This window comes from Folsomia candida, unplaced genomic scaffold (genome assembly GCF_002217175.1).
Source record: "Folsomia candida strain VU population unplaced genomic scaffold, ASM221717v1 Fcan01_Sc012, whole genome shotgun sequence".
Lineage (NCBI taxonomy): Eukaryota > Metazoa > Arthropoda > Collembola > Entomobryomorpha > Isotomidae > Folsomia > Folsomia candida.
The window spans coordinates 3574516-3601851 of record NW_019091204.1 but is presented as its reverse complement, the minus strand read 5'-3'; the positions used below and the strand labels follow the sequence as shown (position 1 = coordinate 3601851).

Here is a 27336-nt window from a genome sequence, read left to right as displayed (position 1 = left end):
GTTACGAGCCCTACCGCTTTCAATATCTACAAATTGAGTCATACGCGCTTGCATTTGAAACTCTCGGTCATTGACACCGCTGCTGGACTTGATCATGAAAAATTCACCCACGCCGTTGAAAGTGTAAGAAACTCCGTCAAAAGTGGTCATGTGTGGATCACCTTCCCCATTTCCAGGTCGAGGAGGAGGCACGTATCCTGTCCCAGGGTCTGAGGGACGTCGGTCATAGTACTTTCGACAGGATTGTGCGTCTTGGCTAAACCCGCAGCAGATGTACCAAGGATATACATCCCAAATGTGGTGAGATATGAACCCCGTCCGGTTGTTAGGCGAGGCATAGTCTGCCGACCCACCACCAGGTGCCCCAATTAATAGTGCCCCATCCTTGTAAGTACATTGCGAACCAGCTCCGTTTGAATTAGGGATGAGCTGCCGGAACGAGGATTGAGCATCTGGATGGTAAAATGCTTCTATCTTCTCAGGATTTTGTAGTTCCCACTCGTATTCAAAACGAGAATCCACTAACGCCTGAGCAAACAGGGGTGGGCAAGGCTGTAAGTTGGTGGGAGGTCCGAGATCTGTTTCATACCAAGACTGGCATGCTCCTATAAAGTATTCCTTGGTTTTTCCGTAATCTGTGTACAGAACATCTGAGTAAATGGCATATGTTTCTGTGGGTAGAGAGAGGAATAGAACGAATCCGGAATTAAGTGAGGCCAAAAGGGGGAGGTTTTCGGGATGCCCGGAATACTGCCCTGAGTTTGCTATGGATGAGGCAAGAATTCCACGTGATACCCAAGCACTCTGTTCGGCCTGCCATTCCGCCAAATTTAACTGTAAATGGGAAGATTTAAAGTAGCTCGCATCCCAGCTTAACTCCACTCGTCCATCGCTAGTCACCTTGGCATCCATGGATATATTTATGTCGTCTGGTTTAGCCGAGAAGATTGTTTCTCTAAAACTTTGATCGCAACCGGAGGCAAAAACTTGAACAATCTCTACAGGAATTCGGCCCGTTTGATGCAAGTATGGGATTTCACAAGAGGCAGTACTTAAATTCTGAATGGAGGCCTGAACCACAGTGGTGGAAACGTCTTCAAAGTGACATTCAAGACGTTTTAAAATGTCAAGTCGGGATCCCCGAATAGTTAGAGGGACATGGCCGAAAATTGGTACATACCAGTTGCCCAGTGAAACAGAAGATCTTGAATTTTTCCCGAACAAATAACCGGAGGATCTGTGGTCTCGTTGCCGTACCGATGCCAAGTTATAATATCGTGGAACTTGATTTCCGTCAAGAGAATATCCATGAAGTCCGTAATTAAAGGAGTGAAAGTCCTAATTTGGGTTGCAACTAGGTTTGAGGCTCGAGTCGCAATGTCATCCAATAATAATTTAGCAAGGGGAGCTTCTGGATTAATGAAATTTTCAAAATTTACGCCACTTCGAGTGTACAATGAAGTAGTAAATGTCCCTTGAATTTCAGATATGAATCCTTCTGAATCAATTCTGTACACTATGTTTAGGTTCGAGGTGATAGACACGTTCATACTCCAATCCCCACTACCCGTTAAAGAGTACTCTTCCAGGGTTCCAGTCGAGTTATATTTTCCTATTGTCATCAAAATAAATTATTATCAAATTTGTGCTGTCAGCAGTTGTAACGAAGGAGTGAGACTACGTCATGAGCTTGTTAAATTTCCATCTAGTTCTCATATTCTATCCCTCCTTCGCATAAGGAGAACTATAGAAAAGTAAAATATATACTGTTAGTTAGCTTCTCCCAAGTTCGCATAAAAAAGCGCTTTTTTCGTTTCGCTCATTTTCCTACTTAAGAAAAATAAATTTCTCCTCGAAATTAAAAAAAAATCTGTATAGTCAAGTGTCAAGCGAAAACGTGGATTTCGGATTTGTTTAGCATCTAGGATTTCGATTTTTTAGATAAATAATTCGAATTTTGGAGACCCATTTGAGTCAGTGAAAATGTTGGAATGTAAATGTTAGTATAATATATAGTATGCCACACCACAGATTTAGTTGTGACAACAGTTCAAATACGCAATAACAATGGGCGCTCCTAGATTAACTTATGCTTAACCTTCCGTGATTAAACTTGCATGTAAGTATTAGTTTTTTTTAATTCCTCAACCATCATCTTAATTCACCCCCAATTAAAATTAGAAACCTAAACTCTATCAAAATAACTCTATCGATTAATACTTATGTATTAATCGATATACAGACGAGCAGGTATCGCAATCTTAAGACCTTGTCCCCGTTAGTTTTATCATAAGTATATTGCAATTATTTTTAAATACCATATATTCGAAGTGTTGGGGAAACAGTTTGCATCGTAATTGTTCCACTCAAACAGTTAGATGTAATCGACCTTGTAGAATTGAAAAACGTTGGCAAATATCCGTACACAGTTATATCTCTGCAATCATGGCACAATGACAATACATTCATCGACATAGCCGACTCTACAAGCTGATTGATTTTAATCTATTGAAACTTACTCTAAAAATAGATCAATGTCCCAAATTGCAAATTGTACCCTGTGGGACCCAGGCAGTACTAGGGGGTCACGATTTTCGCTGTCAACCCAATCCGGAAATCTACTGAATTTTAACCTGACGTAATCAAGCAAGCACCCGTCTAAAAATAAAGCATCATATACAAAACCTTATTTACAAAGTTGGAATATTTAGTTTATTACCAGCTTCACATTGGAATGGAGAAGGTGTTGTGGTAGTTATAGCAGGCACTGGGGTAGTAGATAGCGGTATACTCGGTGTCGTTGCAGGTAACTGCGACTTTATTAACTGATGAAAAGTTGCAATTCCCAGTTTTTCGTTGAAGAAATCCGCCATGTAAGGGTATAAATCCCTTCTCCAAGTGTTAGTAAATTGAGCAGTTAATTGTGTTTGAACAAGCGTGTCAAACGGTTTTTTAAGCGGATGCATAGGATGAAATAGGTCCGACGAAAACCCGCTTGATGACCACGATGCTCCTCCTCCAGTGGGAATATTTACACGAAGATCAACAAAATCACTCGTCAGAATGTATTGGTAGTTGGGTTGCATAGTTATTCGTATCCTTCCGCTTCATCGTCCCGATTGAGATGTGGGTACACCAAGAATGGTTCCATTGGCTGTGAATGTTCCTACAAGTTTCATCATACTTTTGAAATACCATTTATATGAAAATGTTGACACGTAAGACTATCCATTGTACCAGAAAGTAAAACCTCACTCGTCCAATACCCATTAAACGTCCCGCCAGCCAAATCTGTAGTGACACTTGGACTTCCAATAATATTCCAAAAATTGTCTATGGTAATATCGCTGATAATAGAATCGAAAATCATCTCTCGAATTACTATATAGGAAAAGTTTTGTGCCAGGACTTATGTGCATACCTGTACGTAATATCTAAGTCAAACATTGTGGTGAGAGTTCGGTTGGAAAATGTTCTGTACAGTGGAATCTGCTCAATTCCATGTTTGACGGCGTACGCGTATAAATTTCGCAATTCTGTCCTATAGTATGTGTCAATGCAGTCATCTAGGAACAAACAATTCACTGTTCAGTTATAGAAAAGTATAAAATCCGTTTAATGACGCCATATGCTTATATCTTACCTGGCAGGCATCCAAATACAGGAGATTCTGTTGTCGTCGGAATAGTAGGTGGAGTTGGCGACGGCGAAGGAATTGCTTCCCAATTTGACAAAGTCGTTAAGGATTCTCCTTGAAAGATGGAGGTCGTGAAGGTTCTAAATTTAGTTGTGTATGATTTTAAGGTGTTAGTTAAAGACGCTACAATATTTTTTGCCAAATATCTGGCAAGGACGGGGCGAATCGAATCCTCTGGCCGCATAAAATTTTCAAACCGTTGAATATAATTGTCTTCGACAGTCCAGTATGTAGTCATACTATTTGATGTGACGTTCAATCTACCTGAGCTGTCCACTTTATAATATATATAGCCATACTGATCAATATTACAGTATATTTCGTAGAGGCCTGACGAGTTTATTGGGTCGCCAAGCACAGTGCCATCCACATTGTAGGAGCCTATTGAAAAAACCTTGTATAAGACTACCTTTCAAAAGTTAGGGCATTATCGCACGGATCGCAAAATAAATAAAAAAGTTTTAAAGGTTTCAATGAACTTGTTTGACTATCAATCGGATAACGCAATGCGATTTTTTTCATAATTAAGGTTGGATTGTTAAGACATAATTAAGACATGTAGACATATTTAAGACATAATATGTTAATGCATATCTCATAATTAAGACACCAATGGTAAGGAAATAACCTTAATAATGGTCATATGAATAAGAAGTTTAGCTATCTTCTCTATATTGAAAATAAAGTTTGGAAAATGGTTGGAACCATATTTCCTTAATATCCTTAAAAGCTTTTAGGAGGTTTAATAAATTATTCAATTAATATACAACCTGTCAGCAGGATCTGTCTGGAGTTGAGACGTATATATTGTCGTCCCGATAATATACTGGAGGTCAGAGATCCGGAAGCAACGGGAATTCTTGAATATAACCCAGTAAGGACGCCGTTACTAAAAGTTAATAAATAAAATAAACTGGTTGAATATGTTCGTTTTCACGCGAATTCATCTTATTATTATCAATTGAACATTGTTGAAATTATGACCCCTACTAGTTACATTTAAAATGACAAACTTTTCATTTTGAACGGCGGGGCATTTACGAGGTTTGTGGTGAATTTCCGTTTCTAATGGTTTTGTGATTCTTATGCTCCATGTTTCCTTAATAGATCGGTTTTACATATCGTCGAACTAATTCTAAATAGACGTAAGTGCAGTCGATGCTGAATTTTAAAAAGGCTTAAGTACACTCGATGCTTAATTTTAAAAAGACGTAAGTGCACTTTTAAAATTATGTAGAGTAATTACTTGTTCAAAATTGTCCTGTCAAGGGAAATTTGAACTTATTGGCCCCCGTAGGCTAGCAATGACAGAAAATTCAATATTTCAAAACCACACCCTCAGGGGGTGTGGTTCTCCGCGCCTAACGTAAGGTGAATTAAATCGTGGCGTACTTCTTTTCTCGCCCCGATGATGCAATTCTTAAAGGTTATTAAAAATTTAAAGACCACACCCTTCGTAGGTGTGGTTCTCGGCGATTATTTTGCTCTAAATAAAACACGGCATGCAATATATCCTTTTTCTCAGCCCGATGATCCATATTCGACGGTACGCTAGAAATTTCAAAACCAAAACATTCAGGGGGTGCGGTTCTTAAAGCCAAAATTGAATTTTGACTTAATTACACCCCCAAAGTTTTCAAAATTGAATGTTGATGTGGTTTCACCCCTAAAGCTCCGAAAATTGAATTTTGACTTGGCTACACCCCCAAAGTTTCCAAACTTGAATTTTAACTTGGTCACGCCCCCAAAGTTTCAAAAATTTAATTTTGACTTGGCTACACCCCCAAAGTTTCCAAAATTGAATTTTAACTTGGTCACGCCCCCAAAGTTTCAAAAATTTAATTTTGACTTCGTTACACCCCCAAAGTTTCACCAAGTAAAATTTCAATGTTGGAAACTTTGGGGGTGTAAACTAGTCAAAATTCAGTTTTTAAATTAGCCAAAACTGAGCCACATCCCCTGAATGTTTTGGTTTTGAAATTTCTAGTGTACCGTCGAATATGGATCATCGGGCTGAGAAAAAGGATATATTGCATGCCATGTTTTATTTGGAGCAAAATAACCGCCGAGAACCACACCCACGATGGGTGTGGTTTTTAAATTTTTAATAATCTTTAAGATTTGCGTCATCGGGGCGAGAAAAGAAGTACGCCACGATTTAATTCACCTTACGTTAGGCGCGGAGAACCACACCCCCTGAGGGTGTGGTTTTGAAACATTGAATTTTGAATTTTCTTTCATTACTAGCCTACTGCGACAAATAAGTTCAAATTTCCTTGGAGGGGACAATTTTGAACAAGTAATTACTCTACATAATTTTAAAAGTGCACTTACGTCTTTTTAAAATTAAGCATCGACTGCACTTACGTCTATTTAGAATTAGTGCGACGATATGTTAATGGCCGAGCCGCTATTAGTTGTCGCTTGTACTTAAACGTCGCTTGTAAAGTTACTAGAATATAAACCAGTTCAAAAACAGGTTCTAGGCCCGTTATGGGTAGTGTGCCCCAAACGAAAAATCTACAGATTAAACTTCAAATAATTCCCAGCAGAGAGTTTGTCTATTGTCTTACCCCATGTACATATGTACATACATGACAGTGAGAATTGCTCAAATCATACTGCAATTCAACATCCCTGGTCACGACCCAATTTGATTTCCCCCAGTGGGCAGAGCTGGGAGATTAGTCGATTTTTTTGCTTGGATTAGGGATTGAGGATTGGTCACCAAAATTTTTGGATTAGATTGGGGATTAGAATTAAATATGAATTCTGGGATTGGATTAGTTTTGGATTAGATTCTTTACAAAAATTATTTGGATTGGGGATTAGGGATTGGCCAATCTGGATTAGTTTCAGGATTGGGGATTACTCTTACTTCTATTTTGTTTAATAAATTTGTTTAACAGTTTTTTAAGCTTTCACCTTACACAAAAGAAAATAAAGGAGAACGAAAAATTGAAAGAGAATTTGTTAAACTCATTAATGTGAAATTATTATACAACTAGCCTATAAGCCCGTCATACAGACGGGCCACATGAAACTTTTTAACGCTGCTAAGGAATTTTTTCGTCTTGCAAAGGAATTTTGTTGAAGTGGCTAAGGAAGTTTTTTTATGTTGCTAGGGAATTTTTTTATGTTGCCAAGGAAATTTTTTTATGTTGCTAAGGTAATTTTTTTATGTTACCAAGGAAATTTTTTTATGTTACTAAGGTAATTTTTTTATGTTGCCAAGGATTTTTTTTATGCTGCTAAGGAAATTTTTTCAACGTTGCTAAGGAATTTTTTTATGTTGCTTATAAATTTTTTAATGTTGCTATGGAAATTTTTTTAACGTTGGTAAGGAAATTTTTTTATTTTGCCGATGAAATTTTATAACGTTGTTAGGGAAATATTTTTATGTTGCTAAGGAAATTTTTTTAACGTTGCCAAGGAAATTTTTTTATGTTGCTAAGGATTTTTTTTATGTTGCTATGGAAATTTTTTTATGTTGCTAGGTAAATTTTTTAACGTTGCTAAGGAAATTTTTTTATGTTGCCAAGGAAACTTTTTTATGTTGCTAAAGAAATTTTTTAACGTTGGTAAGGACATTTTTTTATGTTGTCAAGGAAATTTTTTAACGTTCTAAGGAAATTTTTTTATGTTGCTAAGGAGTTTTTTTAAATATCATCATCGGTAATCATAATTATAATGGTAATCATAATCATAATCATAATCATAATGGTAATCATAATCATAATCATAATCATAATCATAATCATAATCATAATCATAATTATAATGGTAATCATAATCATAATCATAATCATAATCATAATCATAATCATAATCATAATTATAATGGTAATCATAATCATAATCATAATCATAATTCGTATCTGTTCCCTGATTGGTGGAGCAGGAAAACCAACAGCCAATCAGAATCCAGGAATGTCACGGAAAATTTCACGGGACGGACTTTTCGAAATTATAATATAGATTACAATAGCACATTAACCAGTTCATCTGACACAGAGGTTAATTGTGCAAAATATATTTAGCAGATGTATTAACCAATATGGATTAATTTCAACTTTCAGGATTTTTTATAAATGTTTTGTTTTTAAATTGATTTTCTAACAATATTTTCATCATTTTACGTCAAAAAACAACGTAAAAGAAACGGTTTAAATCATTTTAGAGCTGTAATAACAACAAATTAAGTATTTAATCGGTTCGTTTTTGTGTAAACATTTTTCAAAAGTCAAAGCGCTGGGTAATTTTAAAGGAAATTGGAAATACGTAGTTGTAAAACAATTCAAAACTAATCCATGGTGTATGACCAATCCAGATTGGGGATTAGTTTGGCAATATTTTATTGCATTGGGGATTGATTTTAACGAATGTATTTTCGGGATTGGGGATTAGTGGATTATTTTCAATATTTTCAAACTTGGATTGGGGATTGGCTAATCCCTAGTCCGGATTACCAATCCACCAATCCCTAATCTGGATTGTCCCAGCTCTGCCAGTGGGAGTGGTTGCATAGCTAACTACTTAAATTCCCATCGCGTGGGAGTGTCGGCATAGATTTGAACATTGCATTTCCAAGAAACAGGTGGCTAACTAACGAAACACTAAAATTTCAAGAAGGACGGGTAATTAACTAACCAAAACCTCAAATTTACAGGGGGAGGCGTGGCCCGCGTGGCTAGCAAAAAAGAGTTAAATTTCCAGAGGATAGGTATGTGAATTGTTAGTGTTGAATTTTTACTCTACTATTGGTGATGGAATCGGGATGGAATGAATCTTGAGATTTATTTTCACTCATCACCACAACCACGCCACCTGCCCACCACAACCAACACTTAGCCCAAGCAGTTTCGCGATGGCCAGCCATCATTATCATGCTAGGTGGAGCACGCTGCATGAGTTGAGAAAGTAGACTCTCACTGTAAAGTAGGTCCGTCACCGCAATTTGAATTGTGGTGACGGACCTACCCAGCCAGGGAATACGCTGGCATTTTATATATATTGATGATTAATTTAACGTAAAAGGCAATAATTATGTTGAAAATAATTTACTCTCAATATTTAGTATGGTATGACAACAAAGTCGAAATTAAAATTGTCAATTTCAATAACCCTGTTGCCAGTTTGTATTGCATTTAATATTCAGGCCTAGGCATTGAACATAATCCTCCATAATCCACCCGACCGAACATAATTCTCAGTAATGCAGGATTAAAATATGGTGGTGCTAATCCTATTAAAAGTTAACCTTCAGGATAAACTTGACATTTGGAATTTACATATCATTACAAACTAGGTGACCAAACCAGTCCTGTTGCGTCCGCAGACCTGACTGCTTAGGTGAAGTGAAATATGGACAAATTTTGTAAATTGATGCTGTCCCTTATTTTTGGGCTCTTACTACACTATGTCACGGCTGAGGTATGTAATTAATCATAATTTTTTCCTTGGCATTGGCACTCCTTTTCAAATTAAGAACGCTATATTTCCTAATTTAGGGAAGTCCGGAAGAAAAGGGTATATTTTTTTACTATGCCATCATGAGTTAAAAGTCACCTAAATATTTGTTTCCAAAGCCCCGAGAACCCCCAGATTGAAGTCCTTCATTGCTTCGAAAGTTAGACTGTACAACTACATGGTGATGCGGATGCCCTACACCGTTCCTGACAACTTATTTCGTGGCGGGGATGTTTCAAACAGTTTTGTCGTACCCATAAAGCAAGTTCTTTTGTAAAGTTTGAAATAATTTGATAACCATGATATTGTAACTTTTTAGCAAGACAGAACTACGGCTGTCTGCAGATTGGACTCGACTACCTGAGATTGGGTTGGATACTGGGTCGTCGATCGAGATAAAATTTGAGGAGTTCTTTGATTATGAACTTGATGGTAAAATTGCAAAGTACATAGAATCTCGTCATAACTGGTACTGATTTTCTGCATTATTTAGTATTTTTTGTTATCACTCTATGTTCTTGGATGCTAAAATACTCACGCGCTTAATTTGAAAAGTTGGCAAGTAGCTGGCATCACCCGTATTTGCATAAAGAATCACCACAATTTTATGATATGGGCTGAAGAACCTTGATTATTATACGTAACAATAAAAAAGTACAAACAATCTTACTCACGCATGCAAAGTGGGTTACCTATTAATTAATTAGGGAATTGCGAGATCAAAGGATCAAGGCATTAGGGGATTAAGGTACTAAGGGATCCGGTGTACTTCATATCGAATTAGTAATTTGACTAGTAATCCCGCTATTCTATGTACATAACATACACGACAGAAATTTTGAAACCAGTGCCTTCCAAATATTTGCAAAACGTGCTTCATGAATTTCAATAAATTCTAGGAACGTACACCCTACAAGGCCTAGAAAACGCTGCCCCAGTCGTTGGTAACGGGAATTTCATGATAAAGTCGAACCTTACCGTGCTCACCTTCTACTACTTTTACGACGTGGATGCAACCAACCACATTGTCTTGAATGCAGCATACACCTATTACTCTAACTACGTTCCCTACTCGTACTTATTTCAAGGAACAAATAGTTCTGACGAGGCGTATCACAAAGGTATTGCGACTGCAATAACTGAGTTTTCCTTGCGAAACCTTTGGGCAGTATATAATCAAAAAATGCTAATGGACTACCTGGGTTGCTTATTTGAAGTAAGGCGCCGAAGAGATATTAATTATGACATCCTATTTTAAGCATTTATGTTATTTAATGCCTTCCTTTAACGGATACGTAGAAGGTATCATTAGATGAGATTGAAGCGGGTGTATCCCTGGATCCGTACGAGTGCGATCCCGGCATGGGTGGAACCTTACCGACAGAACCGGTAACCACGGAAACTTCGCCAGCGACAACCCCTACGGCGACGACCTCCACGCCGACTACAGTGACTACCACGCGGACAAACGTGACCAGTACTTTGACCACCGTTACCCCCTCGCAGGCACCCACAACTACAAGACCCACCACAACGACACCTCAACCCGACATTTCCTTTAACTGCTCAGGAAAACCGGACGGATACTACCAACACCCCTCCAATTGTTCAAGGTTCATTGGCTGTCTGAACGGACAGGTTAGAGAATATTCCTGCCCGACATTCCTGGTTTTCCACCCCAGCCGTCTCACATGTGTCCACCCCGACGAGTACATATGCCCATCACCTACCATCACATGCACTGGACGGCCGGACGGTTATTACGCCAGCCCCCGCAACTGTATTGAGTTTTTTGGTTGTTTGAATCAAATACTTGTGAAAACGCTTTATTGCTTGACCGACTACTTCTTCGATGAACGGCGTCAAACATGTGTCCCGCAATCGGAGAGGGACTGCATGCAAAGATTTGAAATATTCGAGCAAGTACACCAGCCTTTTCATGGGCTACATTAAAAAAATATAATTAGATTCAAATGTTACGTCGTTTTGAATTAAACCCACCCCATTTCTAAGGCGGATGTCCAACCGTATCTTTTAGATACGCTCCTTTCTTTAAACCGATTAAACTGTTATGCAAATAATTTGTGAAATGAATATTTGTTGTTATTTCAACTAAAATAAATGTCATTGATATTGAAGTTAAAGTTTGTATTAGAGATGAGTCGGGTTGACCCGGACCCAACCCGACCCGACTGGGTTCGGGCGGGTTGGGCATCGAAAATTGCCCAGTCGGGAGGGTCGGGTTCGGGTCGAGCAAGTTTGAGTCGGGTCGGGTCGGGTTGGGCATAGCACAAGCTCGAGTCGGGCGGGTCGGGTTGAGTCGGGCAACCGATAGGTTGTGCTACATACTTAACATTGTCTTTCATTGTTTACTTTTTAATCTGTGGTTTGCTGCGTATTCGTAAAAATTTCTTTTATTTTCGTTTTTAGACGGAAGAATATGTGTCGGGCGCCCGACTCAACCGGGGAGACCCGGACCCAACCCGACCCGACTGGGTTCGGCCGGGTTGGGCTTCGGAAATTGCCCAGTGGGGCGGGTCAGGTTCGGGTCGAGCAAGTTTGAGTCGGGTTGGGTCGGGTTGGGCACAGCAAAAGCTCGAGTCAGGCGGGTCGGGTTGGGTTGACCAATATTCAGTCGGGTTTCGGGCGGGCGGGTATGTATATTATAATGTCTTTTGAATTTTATACGTATCGCTTAAATTATGACATGACCAATAATTATTACTTTTAACTTGCTTCTGCACAACTACTTTTAATACATGTCATAAAGTAGCACTATATTTCACCAATCTGATAGCCCGGCATATAATCTACAATTGCATAAAATTTGGATTAGTTAATCCAAGTTGGATGATCATTGTTGTTTCAAACAAAATATTTGGTTCGGCCGATCGAACTGAAATCTAAATTGCATTTTGCTGAACTCTGGAAGACCGCCGGCATATACATAAATATTTATCATTTATAGATTATAGATTGTGAATCCTAACCCGGGATAGTCAAGGTGGTATTGCAACCTTTGTAATGATAATGCATATGCGACATTACCATTCCAAAGGTCAAGGGATTCAACGACATAGATTTAGTTTCATATGCAGAGTGTTATATGTCTGTATCAACTCGCCTCTCATGGTTAACCAAACACATGTAGGTGAAGTTGCAAGTTTGATCAGGCCCCATACCTCGGGTATTGCCTTATCCTTAACTTTTCTTTGATAGATAAGATAATCAACTATCTTTCTATAGTTCTATCAAAGTAAAAGTTGAGGAAGGTCGAAGTATGAGGTGTACGGTCAATCGCAAGATATAAAAGGTAGAAATCCATGACATGATTCGACCGTATAGATGCGCTCGTGACCTTTTCTCAAATAACTTCTTCAGGAAGTGATAATCAACTATCACTCTATATACCTGCAAGAAGTTTAGATCAGAAAAGTCGGTACCGAACGTATACGGTTCCTCAGAACATGAAAAATTAGAATTCGTGACGTATTAGGCAACTCTGATCACGAAGGGGAAAAAAAGATAGGGAAGAGGAGCGTAGGGTGGTAACAGCGCTACAAGCACTGCTACGTCATAGATGTACATATATAGAGTAAGCAGAGATGAAAAGAGGAGAGTGTAGTTTTAGACACAAATGATGAAGGTCTAATTTAGCAACCATCAAGGTTACATATTTTTAAGTTTCCTAAATTAGAATTAGTTCCCGTCTAGATAAGGTGTAAAATATAAAATAGCCATTAGCTCTCCCACGTATTTAATAATACTAGCATTTCGGTAATCAATATTTTTCAGTCGGTATTGATATAAATAAATATATTTTCTGATCTTTCCAAAAAAAGTGAACATCTACATAATTATTCGCACAAAAGTCACAAAATAAGGGACATCCACGAAAGTGGGTGTGGACAGGGACACACAAACCCCATAGTTAGAACAGGGGGCGTTACAGTATAATGCAGCCACGCGTAGGCCCTAAAATCTAAGAAACCCCTACTTCCAAAATGTTTCAGAAATAAACTCCGGCCGTTACTAATTCTATCTGGATAATATTAACAAATCAGGGCTCTTTGATAGGGTCGTGAAAGGGAACACCGCTATCGCAAAGGGTTAATTGTCTCAGTTGATTCAATTTTTCAAGGTTGTGTAAACACAAGCATTATCAGGTAATTAAATGTAGTCCAAGCCGACGGCATGCGATGTCCATGAAAGGGAGAGTAATTTTGTGAAATTGGGTAAATTTATGAAATCGCTGTAGAATTTCGAGAGTAGAAATATTAATGAAATGACGTAGGATCTTCTTTTCGGGAACAATTAAAGGATTATAAATCCGACAAATTCAACTTCTGTACTAAAGTGGGTGGGGCTGGAATTATAAATGCCGCTAACTTTTTCTCGGCAAAACGACAAAAACGGCTTGCCGTTTCGCCTGGTCGTTTCATATTTTTATGAGGGTTTACTACATAATAACGAAATCAGAGTTATACCGAATTACTTGCAATTAAAGCGCTTGGGGCACTGATCTTAACCAGAAGAAAAATTGGTCGCTAGAACAATAAATTCTCCAATAGCTGTGTCGCAAAAATTCAACAGAAAATATTTATTTAATACTGTACACGGTACTCCACTAAGGAGGTGAGCTTGCGAGGTTGATAATAACAGATCTCGATGCCCTTTGGATATGTGATAGGGTCTCATGAGTGTACTAAAACCCTGAAGTGGTTTGACTCCATGGCCACATTTGCGCCCGCCACACCCACTCAAAAATGCCCAAAAAACGCTTTCACTCCAGTTTTCACTCACTCAAATCCACGTCAAAAATCCAATTTTACTCGGATTTTGAAATTTCTTTCATCATTACACTCCCAGATAGTTGCTTTCTTCAATCCAATATCAAACCCAATTTTTTCGAAATTTTTAGTATTTTTAAAATTTGAAATTCTGAATGAGGATTGTTGTAGTAATCAACAACTCAAATTACGCCTGCGAAATAATCATCAGCAAAATTGAGTTTGATATGGAATTGAAGAAAGCAACTATCTGGGAGCGTAATGGTGAAAGAAATTTCAAAATCCGAGTAAAATTGGATTTCTGGCGTGGATTTGAGTGAGTGAGAACTGGAGTGAAAGCGTTTTTTGGGCATTTTTGAGTGGGTGTGGCGGGCGCAAATGTGGCCATGGAGCCAAACCACTTCAGGGTTTTAGTACACTCATGAGACCCTATCACATATCCAAAGGGCATCGAGATCTGTTATTATCAACCTCGCAAGCTCCCCTCCTAAGATTTCCCCTTCCAGGGAAAATCCTGTTTAGTATGTATGTATACACCCTTGAATACCATATCGTATACGATACAGTAAAATTATCTTTTAACGGTATTCTCACTTTGACAACGCTGTCATCTTTTAACTCATTCTGGCCTTCAACATAACATGTGATTAACGGTTCCTCCGTAACGGTAGTATTAACGGCTCCTGTCAATTACATAAACACCTATGAACTAAAAGGACACTTTTCATCATTTTCTTCTACGTGTGTAACATGGTATAATTTTAACTATTTATGATTGTCCCAGACCTGCTGGGTATAAATATATGTATGTAAATTAAGCAAGTTCTTCACCCTGACCTTGTTTTCCATGTGTTGTTCAATGATACGTATTTACATTTAAATAAAGCTTCATTTTGTATCAGATAACTGTACATATGTACCAGACACCTGTATATATATTCTTGGGCCCGTCAGGAAATCCAGTCAGTGCTTGATGAATATTTCGTCCACTTACATATTTCAACTGACAGGGTATTCATTTCGAGTTCGCATGTTCGCATCGCAACAGAACTTTTTTGAAATTTTGCGAAGCAACGAAGTGAAACGCAAATTACAGTTCGTAAAATTGCATGTACAAAATTTCAAAACGTAAAACTTCCGTACCTAATGACGAGATTTAAAGAGTTTTAAAGAGTAATTTGCGAACTAAATACTAGCCTTGGAAATGCACAATTTCCAAGCCAAAATTTTTTGCGAACTTTATTTTTTTGCGTTGCTCACTATGCGAACTCGAAATGAATACCCTCAGAGATACAGTATAAAATTTAAGGATTTGCTAACACTCATAAAATTAGAATAAGTGGGAACATAACCTTTACACATACATTTAGGCTTATTCCTGTTTGCACGATTTTGGAGGATTTACTTTCACGCAATGTCGACCTGCATATTAAAGTACGAGTTTCTAATACATATATTCTGATTTGTTATTTAAACCTAAAATAATTTTAGTAAAGTTGTTTATTTAATTTGTTTCATAAAATATTACAGGCGCACTATTTGGTTTTCGGTAAGAGGGAACTGTGACAACTGGCGGATCAAGATATTTTGACAGGATGTCGCACAAAATGCAATTGCTGCGAAACACCCAGAATTTCAACTTGAAAGAAACGACGCGAATCCCGCCCTGAATTATCTGGAGGTCAATTACATCTCCCCCGAAGGAGTGAGAATTCATCCCAATGTCGTGGCCATTAACAAATCAATTCAACCAACGGATAGTAAGTCGCAACTTAAAAAGTTCAAGATTTTGATTAGTAGGTTTGTGAAGGAAGATTGGGCGTACTCACGACAAATTCTGATTTCGCATTGCAACTCATCTAGCAAACTTGTGAAAATCAAAATATTTCGTTCGTGAGGGGATTCGCAAAATATGACTTTGCAAATCTCGCCAATCTACTAAAAACACATATTCCCCAAGAAAATTTATGGCTGGTAAAATAATTCTTACCAGTTATTAATAATTTCAACACCTGTTCGTTCCGACGGTAGAAAAGTATTACCAGTGCGTAGAAAATTATAAGCAACTAATCGTTTAAAAATTGCTTTCAATGTTAACAGTAAGTTAACACAGTTTGGTAATTATGAACGTATTCAAGTCAACCTTCGCATAACTTGCAAATTGAGCATAGCAACATAACTTGCCAAGTTTTGCGAGATTTCGCAAAAAATTTTGCTGGAAACCATACGATTTTTTTCGCAAATTTACCAAGCAAATGGACATGTTCTTATTTCGCAAGCTTACATGTTTCACAAACGCATCGTCGCCATCTCCAGCAAGAGAAATTACAGAAATCCACGGTGTTCCCATCTTGCACTAATCCTAAATATTACACGCCTAGGGCTGCCAAATCCGGATACTTCTAATTCGAAAAATCCGGATTTTTAGGATTTCGAATTATCCGAAATCGGGAATGAATTTTGGAATGAATCCGGATTTCCTTAATTTAAAAACTAATTTTCATGTGCACTGCAAAGATCCAAATTATTGGGAAAAGTGTAAATTAAAAACAATTGTTCATGTTATTCATCCCAGGTAGTTACTTTCCCATATTCGACATCAAACTCACTTTTTTTGAAATTTCACATTTTTTAGTACATCAACTTAAAAATATACCAAGAAACTATCTACATTCTCAAAAAAATTTTAAACCATGATGAAAATCACCTGCAATAATTGTTTCCACATTTTTAAGAAATTTTAATTTAGAAACATAAATACTGTAAATCGAATGTGTACCTATAATCCTTAATACACCTATAACAGCTTAAATTTAAGTTTAAATTAAATTATTGGATTTGGATATTTCTCGTTAAACGTTTGATAATAAATTAAAAATTAGTGTTCTTCTAAGCAACGCACTATGTACAATGGAATGACTTTTGCGATCTTTTCGTACAATTCCAGGGCCACTGTCAGTTTTTTCTAAATGGTATGGACAGACAGACGGACATAACGATCTTATAAAGGGCTTTCACCCCTTAATAAAACAGTATAGCTGTATGGGGGCGTAAGGGGAGATCCCAAAATTATGTCACGCAAAAATCGTGATTTTCTACACCCCCTCCCCCTGCCCCCTTTAACATGTGTCACATACATAGGCACGATATCAATTGAGCGTTGGACCCCTCCCCCCTCTCGCGTGACATAATTTATGGACCGCCCCTAACTAATAACTAAACCCCAAACCCTGGAGTTTTAACACACATGATTAAAGTGCGGATATGTATGCGCGTAAAATAAATATTTGTGCTGAAAAAACCTGAAAATGTGGACATAGAAAATTTTTTCACCTTAAAATTTTCAACTATATTTATGAAAATATAATTTTGAGGAAACCTTAACTCGGTGTAATCCAATTATTTATAAATTTATCACACAAATTCTTACAGCATATTTTCAGACATTATTTTAATCATATTTGAACTAGTATATAAATATTTTTTAACAATTTCTTAAATAAAATTGCATGGAATTTTTGTTACAATTGTGATTAATTTAGTCATAACAAACCTTTGCAACCTTTAAATCTATTTATTTATTATATTATTTACTGAAATGGATAAAGTAGTGTGCTCGGCACTCTCAGAGCTTAGGTACTTATATCAAATCCCGGTGTACATACATACGTATCACTGAACCTTACTAATAAGAAATGCCAATAATTGAGGCTGAGTTTCACTAATTAATGAAAATCTTAGAACACACTTGTATCACCTGTAGTCTAAAATTTAAAAAAATAATTACGCTGAATCCTCCTCTTCATCACAGTCTATTTTTTCTCGTTTACAGTCGCGAGTAATTTTCTTAGCTCTTCCAGCATTTCAGTTCCCTCCGCCAGGTCAAAGGTATTACCCTGACCTCCCTGATTACCTATTTCGGCAGCCATAACCGCCTCAATCCTTGCCTCCAACTTTGTTACAAATGGAACCCAAAATTTTGGCAGTGATCCTTTATCAACATCATAATCTTCATCATATTCATCCTCATCTTCATCTTCTTCATCACTTTCGTCCAACTCATCGTGACCCGGTTTGCCTTCGTATTCAAAGGTATGACGTGCCAGAGCCTTCACCAGGACCCCGTATTTCTTCACATTTCCCAAAATCCCGGTGATATCCACCCCAAATTTTTCCACCAGTTGAAAATAGCTGGCTAACACCCTGCACTCTAGTTCTTCTTCATCTAGTTGGCAATCGTCCATTAGATTTGTGCAGCAATAAATATCCGTCACTAATCGGACCCACATCACGCCAAACTTTTCTTTGACCAGTTTCTTCGAACATAAAACCCTCTTGAGGAAAGTGGGAGGAATTGATTTCGCAAATTCTAACATGTTGTACCTTAAAACCTCGGCGATAAGGAAGAACTCTAGCACGGTTAGGGTCTCGTGATTGTACGTGGTAAATTTCTGAGCGGCGTATAACTCCTTAAATTTTTTAGTGAAGGCTTCAAAAGTTTCAAATTTAAATTGGATTATGCTTTTGTCCAAAGTTTCCGCGGCCACGAATAATCTAAATTGTTTGGCTTTGTCGAGAAATTTTTCCCCAGTTTTGATTCCGTCTAAAGCGAAATAGTCTTGTAGCACGGATTGTAAAGCGTTCCATCCCACTCCGAATTTCAAAAGAGAGGGGAACACTGCGGTAAAATCGGCGGCCCTTTTCTGACAGATTTGGAATAGTTTCTTCAAAGGCTCGGTGTCTTCAAGGAGGGCGAATTTGTTGACAAGATTTTGAAAGTGTGAAACTTTGGGAAATAAATCTTTATATCCTTCCGCAATAGTCTCCAGGGATACGAGGGAGTAAGCATCGCGTAAAAAAGTGATACTTTTTGGCGTGTTTTTCTCCACATTTTGTTTATACTTGGTGAGGAATAGGTAACTCTGAAATCTCCAAAAACTTTGAGACTTGATCCAGTCTTCATTCTGGTAAATGTTTTCTTCACAGTCTGAATATTTTAGGAATAAAAATGCGTTCCAAATAGATATATGTAAATTTAACCTTTACACCAAATGGGTATTGATCCGGAATATTAAAAGTTGTAATAGAGCGTATTATTTTTGTCGTTTTTGACATACGTCACCCAACGGGTTTTAAAACTTCGCGCAACCATTGTGGGGTTTATTCACAACGCTTCCAGCCCTGGAAGTTTCCCCTGGGAAACTTCCTACGTGCATACGTGCCAAGTCCAGGGTCCCTACACGCACCAATATGTTAATAGTGACCTGTAGGACTTTTCGTGAAAACTTAGATTTCGTCAATTTTTCAAGAAAACTCCTCCGTTTACTATTAAAGTTATGCATTGTGTATATTGTTGTATAAAGGTTGGCACCCTGGACTCGATGGGCACCTCCGAAGTTTCCCTTGTGTAAATGTTTCGCAAATGTCTCCTAAGCACACTTGTAACTTTGTGTATCGCGATCCGAACCGGATCGTAAATTGCGATCCGATCCACGAGCCGATCCGATCCTATCCAGGCGAGGACCGGATCGTGGATCGGCTCGCGGTACTCTCAATCTGCTTGGATCGGATCGTGGATCGGCTCGCGGTACTTTCCATCTGCTTGGATCGGATCGTGGATCGGCTCGCGATACAAAATGAGTCTGCCACCAGTGATAAATACACTTGTAACTATGTGTATCGCGAGCCGATGGATCGTAAAACGCGTGCCGAGCCGATCCGATCCAGGCGTGGATCGGATCGTGGATCGGCTCGCGATACTTTCCATCCGCCTGGATCGGATCGCGGTACCTTCCATCGAGGTGGATCGGATCGTGGATCGGATCGCGAAGCAAAAGTTACATGTGTGCTCCTAAGTGAATACTACAAGAAATGTTAGTAATAATTTACTACCGGATCATCACCCACCCGATAGAGTCGTACATATATCTATTCGGTCGGTTGTTATTTTTTTAGCACTGCACCCGATAGGAAGAAGAGCAGCATATTCTTCATATTATTCTGATTTTCATAAGTATCTCCTTTCAGGTGAAATTGAAAAAAACGAAATGTACGTGGTACTTCGGGTTCCTCATTTCGGAAAAAATTCAAAAATCCTTCCTCCTCATGGACGTTCACACTGAGCAACAATTTTGTCCAGTTGACGTAAAAGTCCGAATTCCTGCGGGAAACCCCACCTTGCGTTTGAACACCTTCAAACAAGGTGACTCCATTATAGCGAAGAGTATCTCCGAGAAATTTACATATTGCGTTGTTGTTGTACGATTTCTTCAGAATTACCAGTGGTAGAACTTTTAGCCCCATTGTTTTTGATTCTTGAACTATTTCAGAGAAACTTGGCACAATATTTTTTAGTGTGGGGGCCACTGGTACTTCAGTTTTCGGGTTTGCCAATTCTATTTCCAAGTTGTAGATTAAACATGACCTGACCCCGGACGAGATGATGCCATGGATTTGGTCAAGGTGAGGATAATACGCGAGAGAATGAGAAGTCCATCCTTCCGAAGCAGTCATGCTGGCAGAGAGGTCAAATTCTTTGAGCTTTCCTTCATGCCTGAAACGGATGTGACCTCCGGTGTAGTGAGATGGCAGTTGGATGACGAGATGAGCAAAAGATGTTTTGCTTTTGAGGGGTAATAATTCCTCGTCATTTCGTTTCGGTGAGGTAACTAATAAGTTATTTAAATCGGTCGGAAATTTGCTACCGGCTTTCTGAATGATAAGTTTTTTCAAAGAGATGGAAAGATTTCCCGTCTTGGCTAACCCAAACTGGGTTTCGATCTCATTTTTCAACAATTTCTCGAATGTAGACCAATCCTTGTTGTTAAGTATCTGGAAAAATAAGTAATTAGATAATTAAATAATAATCAAAACCGTAATGTATGAATTAATTACAACTTAATTTCCATGACCTAATTTCTGGTACTCACAAAAATCTTGTATTCCATATGGGATCTCATTCAGCAAAATTTTGCGTAATAATTTTTCCAAATGCTAACATGCCTTCTTGGCGCTTACTTGGTAAAATTACGAAGACAAATTGCCTTTTTTGAACAGGAGTTGGAAAATTTCTAAAAGTATGCTTATCTATATTATAAGCTGGAAGTGTTTGTCTGCAACGGAAGTGAAAGTAATTTTCCGTGACGGAAGTGAAAGTGGAGGGTTTCACTTCCTTGCCAACAGACGTTTCCAGCTAATAATATAAATACAATACAAAAATAACTCGGTGGAATGATGAACAATCCCACTTAATTTTCACGAAAATCAAATAAGCCAGTCGCCCGGTGGGAGACGGGCTTATATGCTAGTTATTAATATTGAAAAGTTGTATCAAATTTGTACCTCAAACTCGGAAGCTGGCAGCTCCTCGATCTCCAGTTCATCCACTTCTAACGGAAATTTGATTAGTTTCCCAGACTATGTAAAGAAATATAAGCATTAATTTCTTAATTATTCCAAATTTAGAGAGCACTTTAACTATAATTATGTATCATAGTCATACATACAATTTACTGCAAATGTTTTACCTTGGTAACCCTGAGACCAATTGGGGGAGGCACATCTTCACGAAATGATGTTTTCAATTTTATTTGCACTGCAAATTCCCCTGATCTCACGGCAACGGTAAACTGGTCAAGATAACTGAACAATTTTTCTTTAATTGGATGATATATATCCAAATTCGGAATTTTATTAGGAGGTGGTTCCGCCGTCTCAGAGGGTGGATTGGATATTGAAGAAGTAAACGACGAATTACTATTATTATCATCATCACTATCAGATTCCATCTACATGATAAGAAAGTGATAATTAAATTAGACTAATTCTAAATATTAAACCAATATTAAAACACTTAGTACCAAAAACGTAAAAACTTACCTTACGATATATAAAAATACCAGATATATAAAAATGAAGGTTTTCTCGGCAGAAATTTAGCCAGTAAAGTGTGTACTTTCCTTGGAATTTCAATCCAAAAATCCGAATTTTTATTAGACCTTTGTGTGAAACTTGGGATTTATTATCGTTATGAATTTATTATGCCGTTATATTTGTCGATGATGTAACAAACAAATTGGTGACCTTTCCAATCTAATGAATATTACCTATTGGATATTCTAAGTTAAAAATCATCAGCTGCAAAAAGCTGAGAACAAGAACAACAGCAGTTAAAACGTGTGTGAAGATGGAACCGGTTCTGGCAAAAATTGAGACTTAACATAATACAGTATGCTCATGCAATATTAGCAACCCACAAAATCGGCTTATATCCGCTGCCATAAATTAAGTAATAAATGTCACCATGCCTCCTGTGACCTAAAAATGACCTAAAAATGTGGCCATGCCTACATGACTCCCACAGTACTGGATTTGACTAACGGTATCCCTTGAAATCGAAAATTATGCACAATTACATGTTCTATGAGATCCCGCCGACCCGCATCATGACAAATTTCCCGCCCAGCATTTGTCAATGTTTAGTCAAGTTCTGTCAGGATTTGATTTTGAATTCCCCAACGCGAGATTTGACTTACGGAATCCTTTTGAAACCGAAGATAATGCACAAAACTACATGCTCTACAAGATCCCGGCTACTCGCATCCTGTAAAAATGTCCCTCCCCCGAACTTGTCAGGATGCTGGTCGGCGGGATATTGTAGAGCATGTAGTTGTGTATCATTTTCGATTTCAAGGGATTCCGTTAGTCAAATCCCGCGCAGGGGAAGTCAAGGAGGGATGACGACATTTTTAGGTCATTTTTAAGTTATTAGAGTCACTATTAGCTAATTTTCAGGTTATTGGAGACAGGTCGACATTTTTATCTCATTTCTAGGTCAGTGGGGTCATGGCGACAGATTTAGGTCATTGGAGGTATGGCGACATTTATTACTTAATTTACGGCAGCAGATATAAGCCGTTGGGTAGGAATATTGCATGAGCATACTGTATTATTTCAAGTCTCAATTTTTGCCAGAACCGGTTCCAACTTCACAGACGTCAGCTAAAACCCGGCTTAAGAATGGCACGACACGATGAGGTGGATTTGTTTGCTCACTCGGTAGCAGAAGTTTCCTATGCAACGATAGTTTTTCAGAGATGGTAAATCGCGTACAATTCATACATGTGTATGCTTAACTTTATTGATTATCGAAATTACTGCTTATTTTTATGCGGATATTCAAGCTAACACCATGAACAAGTCACTTTTTTTTTTTTTTTTAGAAAAAACACACTTAGGTTCGGAGCAATAAAAAGCAAAAACAAGAAATTTAAAAACATTACCAAAAATTAATTTATAATTACATATTCATGCACAGCACAATTTGTCGAGACGTGGGTCATTCCTTGTTTAAAAAACCTTCCTTAACCTAGGTTAGGTTAGGTTAAAATTTTGCCTGTATTTATTTAGTAATTTTGACAAAATTACTGATTGCATTGCATTATGGTGCATCTTAGAAGTATTGAGCATCGACCAACGTTAAAATAATACTCAATGGCTAAATGGGGGACCTCTCCATAAGTAATAACATGTAAAGTTTCGAAATTAATTGCACGATCAGTTCTGGATGGATGATTGGCCTTAAAATTATGCTCCTGACTGTATTATTGGTTGCTGTTTATATGCATGTAGCAGTGCACCTTAGGGCACTAGTCCTTAGAATTCCAGGATTAGAAAGTAGCCCAAAGGAATAATTCTCTACATGTCGTGATATATGTAAATCTTCCACAAAATATCCAGTCATTTTTGGTTTTTTACCCGCAGCACAAATCAGGCTTAGACTGTTACATCTAGATAAATAAAGGTAGTCGGTCAGTTTGACGAAAACACTTTTGGCAAAAAACTTTCGCCAAAAAATAATCCCATTTGGCGAAAAACAAATTCCATGCATTTCACCGTACGTTAGTTTTATTTTATTTAAAGTACCTTTTGGCGAAAATAATGTCGCATTTGGCGAAAACGAGGATTTTGTGAAAATCGTTACTCATGAAGAGCGTTCAACCCTCCGGGGACCATCGGATACATGGATTTGTGACGGGATGCTTAAATCATGTCCAAAAATATTCAAAAGAAGTGGTCAACTTTACACAATACATTGCATTTAAGAAGCAGTTTACGGCATAAGGCGAACAAGCCGACAATGCGTTCCAACAGTTTATGCCTTCTCCCTAAAAAAATAGTGCTACAAAATACTGTTTGATGTTGTAAAAGATAACGTCAAAAACTATAATCCTTCTCAAATCATACTAGATTTCGAGGCTGCGGCAATTGATTCTACAAAGTCCATGTTCACAAAGACAATAATTGAGTAGGTTCCACCTATGTCAAAGTATTTTTAGGAAAGCTCAAGAATTAGGCCTATAATCAAGCGATTTGACATAAAGAAATGCGAAATTTAAATTTCGCCAAATGTACTTATATGAATTTTCTACTTTCGCCAAATGTGACAATAATTTCGCCATTTAGTACTTTCATGGCAATTTTTTACCACATTGGCGAATTTTTTTTTTCGCCAAACTGGCTTTCGCCAAACTGACCGTCAATCTAAATAAAATAGTCCTTACACATTTAAATAATAAAAATAACAACCTTAATTAAAATCACGCTAATAACATGGATCCCGGGATGATTGCATCAACCTGCGGTGAGTTGTCTAAAAAAATTAGTAAAACTTTTAAAAGTTTTTCTGTGTATGTAAGCCAGAAGGAATGTCAATTATTCAGATCATTATAAATTTAAATCAGATTTTGAAGCAATGCTATTTCACAAAATTGTAAGTTTTTGAAATTAGCAATTTTTATAGACGCAGCGATCCAGGCGCTTATAGCTCAAGTCGACCTCGTGAGATCCGAAGTGACCACGACAGATGAGAAACTTGAAGCACTCTCGTTAGAGATTGCGGCACAAACGCAGAAAAAATCGAGGCTAGAGGCCGATATTACAGCAAAACAAGAAATCATTAAGAGTTTAAAATCCATTCGTGGTATGAACTTTGAATAATTTTAATTTATAGTATTTTAATTAATTCATTTCATTTGTAAAATTTATTTCCACGATATTTAGGAGGTGCCCTAAGTGATCTATTTGGCAAACAGATCAATGTTGGCATTTCTAAGGCATCCTCGTCGGCCCAAGTTCCTCAACAAATGTACAGTTTCTCTCAGGATTGAATGTGTTATGTAAATATGTATATTTTAAGAAATGATTTATATGCGTCTGTCCAGCGAACCGTCAGGAATAAACCGAATGCCTACAACTTCAAAGTCTGGATTGGAGCAATCTGCCGTAGCCACAAGGGACAATAATAGCGTGGCAATAATGGGGAACTCTTCAGCGTCGTTTTCGGGAGGGGTGAATATGTAAGAAAAAATGGATTTTCCATAATTTGACTTTTGCTTATAAGAATGTTTTCTTCTCTCTCATCCTAGTAGCTTCCCTGCCACACTATAAATACATAACTCTAATTACAATTTACCAAAATTTGAGTAAATCATGCGATGGCATATTTATACGTAACGATTGTTTAAAGGTTACCTTATACAAATTAAAATGTATCCAACGTTGTACCCTTTTCTTATAACCTTGAGTAAATTTTACCTTCGTCTTGTAAATTTTACACGACCAGTTGTGTCATAGCATTTTTTAATTAACTTTATTTAGAGTGCACTCTTTTGAATATGTAGTTTCTTTTGTGGAGAAGTATTTATTTAATACGTGGTTGTAAGTATGTATGTACATATCTATGGGTACCAGTCAAAATTACACACTTAACTATATAAATACACGGATCTTCTATCCTTTTTAGCTTTTGCTCCCGCTAAAATAAATACAATCCTGCGAACTAATTGTTCAGATGCTGGTGGTTTCTTTAAATTTTCGTGTTAACGTTTTTAGGGTGACCCATCATCATCACTACTATTTATAGATGTCATACCTATTTCGAGGAAAGACCTTCTCTGGGAATGGGGGCAAGGAGTGGTGATGAGTACCGTTCTTGAGGCTACAAAAGATGAAAGACCCTCCACCATTAAAGTTATTCATATCGGTAACCGAAAATTTTTGGACACGTTTGAAAACCTCAAATTCTATGCCACATAATAGGCCCAGCGATTAATTATTAATACCTTGGCCTACCATGTGTCGCATGGTATTTGAGGTTTTAAAAAATTTTTAAAATTTTGTCCCCCATTCAAAAATATCCTAAATTTTTTGATCGCCGACATGAGTAACTTCAACGGTGTAGGGTATTTCATATTTTAGAACTTCAACAATAGTATTACGTAAATACATGCTTACATATATAATTGTAGAATATGTAGCAGTTAAGACATATTTATGCTTAAATAAAGGTGTACTACTCTTCGACGAATTCTGTCGAAACCGTTGATAATTTTTATGTCATTGTTTTTTTAGATTGGATTAGATTTTATTGGATTTTTGAAATCAAATTTTGTGTCTAACTCAAGATGACTCATTAGGGTAATCATGTCAAATTCGCATCGTTAGCAACGTTCGCAAAAAAATTTTTAAAGTTCAAAAAAGTAAAAAAATAAAATAAACTTTGATTCAATTCAAATTGATTTGTCACTTGGACATATCCAAGGCAATTATTTAGTTCGAGGGTTTATTAGATTTTATCATGTCACACTGTAAAACCTTTAACATCAATCGCTAATAAGGAATCAATTGTGTAGCTCAATATCGCCATGTAAAACGTCACCTTGGTCGACTTCTTTATCACGAAAAGCGTATACTGACCGACACCCGCGCCAAACCAGTGGGGCCGAGTGGACCTCAGTCGCCTCTGACACAGCGCGTGATACCCGCCTTCTCCCGCCTTATGCGACCAGTACACCCACTTGTTCAGAACCTCCGCCGAATCCTCGTACACACTAATCGCCAACGGGATCAATATATTAATTAATCCCTGCATTAGAATGGAACACGAGGGAAAAACCAAGTAAAGCGGCATCGGAATGAGACCATGCATCTTTAAGGTGACAAAATTATACCCGACCGTCCCCACCAGACCGAACCCCATTAAAAATGCGGTCACCGTGCTTTGAATTATAATGATAAGCGAGAAGATTATCGTTAATTGGGAATGAGCGAGAAATAAGGTGTTGCTCTTTAAGCGGAAGGATATCTGCCAGGATCGCAGGCCTAAGATTCGGATCGAATTAAGCGCGCATTTTAACCCAATCGTTAAAATCAACATTGTTGAAGAGACGATGCGGGCGATTTCGATGGCACCCGGGAGACAGAGGAGGATTCGGAGGAAAAATAGGGAAGTCTTGATGAATAAATTTCCTTGGAAATTTTGGAATAAGATGGGGTATAAAGGATCTAAATTAAGATAACAGATCGGTATAAAAGCGAAAT

At 37.7% G+C, this 27336-nt stretch overlaps 2 protein-coding genes and 1 long non-coding RNA gene across 4 annotated transcripts; 2 read left to right on the top strand and 1 right to left on the bottom strand.

The window, feature by feature from the left end:
- The first annotated feature begins 14930 nt into the window (after positions 1-14930).
- Positions 14931-16436, top strand: LOC118437138. Of its 2 annotated transcripts, XR_004835894.1 has the most exons (3): positions 14931-14967; positions 15266-15390; positions 15487-16436. It is a non-coding gene; the product is annotated as an uncharacterized LOC118437138 (long non-coding RNA). The 2 variants fall into 2 exon arrangements; XR_004835893.1 differs by lacking the exon at positions 14931-14967 and having other exon boundaries at positions 14977-15390.
- A 666-nt stretch (positions 16437-17102) lies between these two features.
- On the bottom strand, positions 17103-22140 carry LOC118437136. Its single transcript, XM_035855947.1, has 5 exons — positions 21835-22140; positions 21483-21743; positions 21298-21372; positions 19920-20787; positions 17103-18943 (listed from the first exon to the last, which is right to left on the bottom strand). Exons 2-5 carry the CDS (start codon positions 21741-21743, stop codon positions 17769-17771), a joined length of 2379 nt encoding a protein of 792 aa, XP_035711840.1. The 5' UTR covers positions 21835-22140; the 3' UTR covers positions 17103-17768.
- A 1283-nt stretch (positions 22141-23423) lies between these two features.
- On the top strand, positions 23424-26230 carry LOC118437137. Its single transcript, XM_035855948.1, has 6 exons — positions 23424-23758; positions 24512-24598; positions 24758-24937; positions 25018-25102; positions 25179-25313; positions 25849-26230. The coding sequence occupies exons 2-6, from the start codon at positions 24568-24570 to the stop codon at positions 25877-25879; spliced, it is 462 nt and encodes a 153-aa protein (XP_035711841.1). The 5' UTR covers positions 23424-23758; positions 24512-24567; the 3' UTR covers positions 25880-26230.
- Positions 26231-27336: the final 1106 nt, after the last annotated feature.